Below are 5506 nucleotides of genomic sequence, written 5' to 3'. Positions count from 1 at the left end.
CAGCACCGGAGTGCCGGGTTTCAAGTCTTCCATAAGTGAAAAGAAGATCGCCCGGACGGACTCGTCTGTTGACTTAACCCAGTCATCAAAATGAGGCATAAAGATTATTGACGGATGACGCGAGCTCGCTTCGTGGAATATCTGTTGACCAAAAACCTTCATGAGATACATAATATAAACGAGTTTAGATCCTAACTAAGATGGAGTGAACACATCAAGTGGAATATCGATTAAAATTACAAGATTCAAGGAATTGCATCTGAGTATTCCTTTTTATCGAAAATGATAGAGTGAACACTTCAATTCCATTTGTATAAACTGATAACAATACATAATCAATTCCAAATAAATATGCATGCGGCTAGACAACAAGCTCACTAAGTGAGATCAATAAACCTTACCTCCACGACAGCCTTCTTAGGAGTTCGAGAGGAGTTATATTCATAGAGCAATGTAAAGTTGAGCTTGTGTGCAGGCACGCTATCCATGGCGTGTATGATAGCCGGACCCAAGTCACTGCTCTGCCCGAGATCACCGTTGCCTACCAGCAACAGCCGCGGCCTGTAGAGCACGCGACGATCATCGCTGTAGTTTGCAGTCGGGCCACGTGGGAAACTCTGCGAGGAAAAACTCAAGAGTCATGCCGTTTAAGAGTAAAAAAACTTCCAATTTGGCTTAGAGGTTTTGAAATGTGTAAGTGAATGATATAATAATTACGATATATTATAATGATCACAATAAAGAACAAAATATCACTAAAAAAATTTTCTCCTTGAATCATAAGGGCCAGTCAGTTTCATATTTCGCGATATCGTTGGCAATATCCCTAATTATCAGAAGAAATAAAAGAAAAACAAGTAATTATAATTCAATTTAATTATACTGTTACGAAAAATCCACTGACGTACCTGTTCCAAGTGGAGCAATATTTTTTGCAACGTGGCTTGTAACAAAGGACGAACTTCAGGCTGAAGTGGTTCCCCGATGCTGCCTCGCGATCTCTGGGCGGCGGGGGCGGGCCGCATCGCGATCCTCGCGATGCGGCCCAGAACGCTGCGGGAGTGATGGAATCGCCCCTGAAGCATCCAATTTGGTACAAAATTACTGGTTGATACAGAATAAAGTTTTTCAATACAGATACTAGAGAAGAAAATGAAAATCACGATATGGGAGTTGAGGGATTAAACATTAATAACGAAATAAACTGTCAAGAAATATTTCGAACTGTCTCACTTAAAAATCACTATACGTTAATATTTTTAAATGATATCCTTAACACTGTCACATGGGAATAGAGGCACATACAAAAAATTATGTTGATTATCATATCGGCCAAATAGATGGTGTACAAAACTTCCAAGACACTATGTTTCGTTTTTTTAAGCTATGGAATGCTGTATTAATCAATTCAATTATACTTGGCATCAAGGTAAAGCAGTTCAGCATAAAAATAGTTTAGAATATAATTTCTAAAAATGAAGTGGCAAACATTTCAGTTTCGAAAACGCCACTTACGACGAAAGAGTTGACATAGAGCTGAAGTTTGACGGTGGACTCGTAGACTTGCGGGTATTGTTTGCGTAGACTGGCAAGGACGGCCTTGCAGCACATACTCTTGAGGTCAGCACTGCAGTACCCCGATGTCTGATCTGCCAGGTTCTTCAGCAGGTAATCGGTTGGTGGAGGTTGCCACAGGCTCGTTTGCAGGGATAACATGTGCTTAAGAGCCTGCAAATGATTTACAATATGATTAGAAACACAAATTTAATAAAAATGAAAAATATTTGCAAAATATTTTCAACATTCAAACGCTAATAAAGCCACCAAAGTGAAAATATTTCGTTATCGAGCCCACTTAACATAGGTGAAATACATAAAAACATGCAAGTACTTTTGTTCAACAAAATAATGTACTCCTGCATTTCCTTCCAAAAATACAGAAATATCTCTTGATTCGAGCACTACCTAATTCGAGAACTTTCAAAAACTGGTGAACGTATATACAACAAATTAGTGCTTTTCTAGTTTGAACATCAACCCATAAATGCAACTTAGCCTTTATTTGAATCCAGTAAAAAAAACTGCCCCCAATTAAACTTTTTTGCAAGTCTAACCGCCCTAAAAGAATGAATTATGTTATACATTTAAGCCCTTCTTTTGACAAACCACACACAATACTAAATTTTTACATTACACGTAATATTAGACTTTATGTACCACAATTTCTCAGACTTACCTGGAGAGACGGCAGAGGGAAGTAGAGTTCACAATCAAACATCCCAGACCCCCTGAGTGCTGGGTTGATAGCCTCGATCCTGTTCGTGGCGCCGATAACCATTATCTCCAGGCCATTCATCCAGACCAGCAACCGTAGCAACGGCAACGTATACACGATGCTCGAGTGTATCTGGTCTTGTCGAGACGATGTTACGGGGGCGAGACCGTCTATATCGTCGAAAAAAATCAACGAAGGACGCAGCTGGTACGCCTGGTAACAAATTGAACGCTGTATAAACACAGTACAAGAAGTTATAAATTCTGAAAATTTCAAAATTATTCTTGAAAATTTGTTCACGTGGAAGAGCTTATAGCTTTTCTATAAGCTATAGCTATAAAAGCTTATAGCTATAGCATAGCTTACTCACAAAAATTGTACACAATTCATGCATATCGTTTGAAAAATTTAATCGTAAAATTTTTCATAATTGATCCAATGTTCTCCAAGTCTTTCTAATTTTGTGACATATCTCCGTTACCAGCCAGAAAAAAAATTCATACTGAAACTGGTGTTTCATCAAGCAAGGGATATTTTGCAGCTAAATCAGAACCAACCTGATCAAAGAGAAGTCGAAGCTGTCTCTCGGACTCGCCCACCCACCCTTTTGGCATAAAGAAAGTAACTTTTCTCTCTCCAAGACTGCATTCGTTTGCGAGAGCTTGGGCCATCAATGTTTTTCCAGTCCCTGAAACATTAGCATAGCAATTAATAAGTATTAAGCAATTCAATTCAAACCGAGATGAGCCTAGCATACTAGCTTAACCAAATAATGAAATCCTATGGAAGACCACCTAAGGGCTGAGATCAAAAAAGAAGCGAAATACGAAGGGTTTCTAATAAATTTTATTGTATAGTCGATGAGCTTCACTTTACAGCTTAGTGGAAAAACTTATAATAATAATAATAATAATAACAATAATAATAGCGGTTTCAGCGTTAATTAGGCCGTAGGCCTGTCGCCGATTAATAACATCACAGATCATTCACAGCTTGTTGCGGTCTCGAACTCGCAACTCACTGCTCCAATTCTGCTTAACCGCCCGGCCTCCTTGGCGATTCTGACCAGAAACTAGCGCGCAGAGCTGGGATCGAACCCGCGCCTCTCTGCTCCAATCTTGGTACTCTGAATTTCAACTTTTTAACAATCTTGGTACTTTTTAAGAAGTTTAACCACTGGGCCACCCTGTGGTTAAACTTCTTCTAAATTTTTAGTTGTAATAATACAATTTCATGAGATGGATCAAAAATATAGCTGCCTACATCACCTGGAGGGCCATAGAAGAGAACACCGCTTGGGGCCGTTTTTCTAAATTTCTCGAAAATTTCAGGGTGGTGCAGAGTCAGAAAAACCACCTCTCGTAACACGCGCAAGTCATCGTTCAAGCCACCAACATTACTGAAGGTAATGTCCGGATCAATGGACATCGGCTCTACAACGGCCAAGCTCGAGCCGACCTTCGAACGTTCCCTGAAATATTAAGAACACGTGAATGGTGATGCTGCCGATAATATTACTGAACAAGTTCTGGCACAGTGAATATATATAGTAAACATATACTAGAAGAAAAATTCACTTCTACCGAAAATGCATCTCAAAACGTCAGTTTATATTCATGATGATAGTTATTCATAAAGTTTGAGTATAATTTTTAAGACAAATGTAAAGACAAACGCATTGGAATGAGTCAAAAATCTAACCTAATAACCCCGCACTGCATGTCCTCCTCATTCATGTTCATGGGCAGGAGTGTACAGCGCGCCTTGTCGTTGCTCCTGGCACGGGTCTCCTGAAACCTGTGGCACGAGTCTCCTCAATCATGTAGAATGAATTTCTAATTTCAATTTCGAATATTAAGAAAATTAATTTTTTTATTATTTTTAATACATAAAAGAAATTAAAGTTTCAAAATTATTTATTATGTCAATTGATTCATGCATTGTCTCCAACTTTACGCAAGTCTGCAAAATTTCAGATCGATTGGACAGGTAGAAGTGTGTTAAATTTCGATTATAAGATTTGTAGCAGACAAAATTATTTTTTCACTTTTTTTAATATTGAAAAAAAACTTTTTTTTAATTTTAAAATTATTTATTTTGTCAAGTGATTCATGCATTGTCTCCAACTTTACGCAAGTGTGCAAAATTTCAGATCGATTGGAGTTCAGATCGAAAAGTAGAAGTGTGTTAAAATCGATTATAAGATTTGTAGCAGACAGACAGACAAACAGGAAGTGAAGTTATTCAAGTTAAAGAGAAGTGTTGTAAAAAACAACATATCATGCAGCAAGTGAGAAATTTTTACAAAAACCAGTGAAGGTTAAAACAAAACTATTTCACACATCAATGACTTAACACTAATACTTAAGGTACCTACATCATCATTGATACACGAGACTACTTCTCAAGAGTGTCAAGAAGACGAACGAATCAAAATTGGTATTATTGAATAAATTACCTGGCAACTCAAACTTAATTCGGTCACTTCCGTCGTCTTCACTGTTGTACCTGAAACAAATGAAAGCAAGTTACTGAACCTGTTTCCACAATTATTACCAGAATATTATGACCGAGTACCTCAACCTACCATACATATTTTTCAAATTAGATACCGTAATATTGAGGATTCTATTACCACAAATGTACAAGAGTTAGAAAGTATCATTAAATAGGCACCTTGTTTAGGACCAAACATAAACACTGAAAGTTATAAAAACGTGACCTCTTGCTTGGGTAAGTTTGAAGACGCAACAAAGTTTTGATAATCGTGTTAGTTGGATATGAGTTCAATATTTAGAGTGAGGAGTTATGACTTATGACTGCTTCATAACAGCAGGTCTTATCCTCATCCAAAGCCTAAACGAGACCGCGGTGACGGTGCTCCTGCGTAGGACTTCTTTTCTATCTGTAATCTCGTGTAACTCAGTTGATCCTAGGGCCAAGTTTCAAAAGGCCTAGTTTTTCAATTTTTTTTAATCAATTATTCACTTTCTAAATTACTAAATACATTCATTCTGCAATGAATAGCCTTCTAACAATTTTTGTGCAGAAATTTCTTAGAGAAATTGTAAACATTTGGTAAACTCAATTATTAACAAATGATGAGGTGAATGTAGGTTACTTATGATAAAAGTTTGAAATTAGGAGAAATCAAATAGCACTAAATGCTTCTACTTTGCCATTATATGGAGATATATCTACTTTGCCACTACTACATGATATATCTACTTT

The 5506-nt window shown here is 37.4% G+C and overlaps 1 protein-coding gene across 1 annotated transcript; it reads right to left on the bottom strand.

Annotated features, from left to right (window-relative positions):
* Window positions 1–1272: 1272 nt before the first annotated feature.
* LOC108665426 (ATPase family AAA domain-containing protein 2) lies at window positions 1273–4657 on the bottom strand. Its single transcript, XM_047881649.1, has 7 exons — window positions 4653–4657; window positions 3977–4072; window positions 3544–3746; window positions 2833–2963; window positions 2237–2488; window positions 1516–1728; window positions 1273–1278 (listed from the first exon to the last, which is right to left on the bottom strand). The coding sequence occupies exons 1-7, from the start codon at window positions 4655–4657 to the stop codon at window positions 1273–1275; spliced, it is 906 nt and encodes a 301-aa protein (XP_047737605.1).
* Window positions 4658–5506: the final 849 nt, after the last annotated feature.

The sequence above is a fragment of the Hyalella azteca genome, unplaced genomic scaffold (assembly GCF_000764305.2).
Source record: "Hyalella azteca isolate HAZT.00-mixed unplaced genomic scaffold, Hazt_2.0.2 contig8449, whole genome shotgun sequence".
Lineage (NCBI taxonomy): Eukaryota > Metazoa > Arthropoda > Malacostraca > Amphipoda > Hyalellidae > Hyalella > Hyalella azteca.
This window is presented reverse-complemented; position numbering and strand designations above follow the sequence as displayed.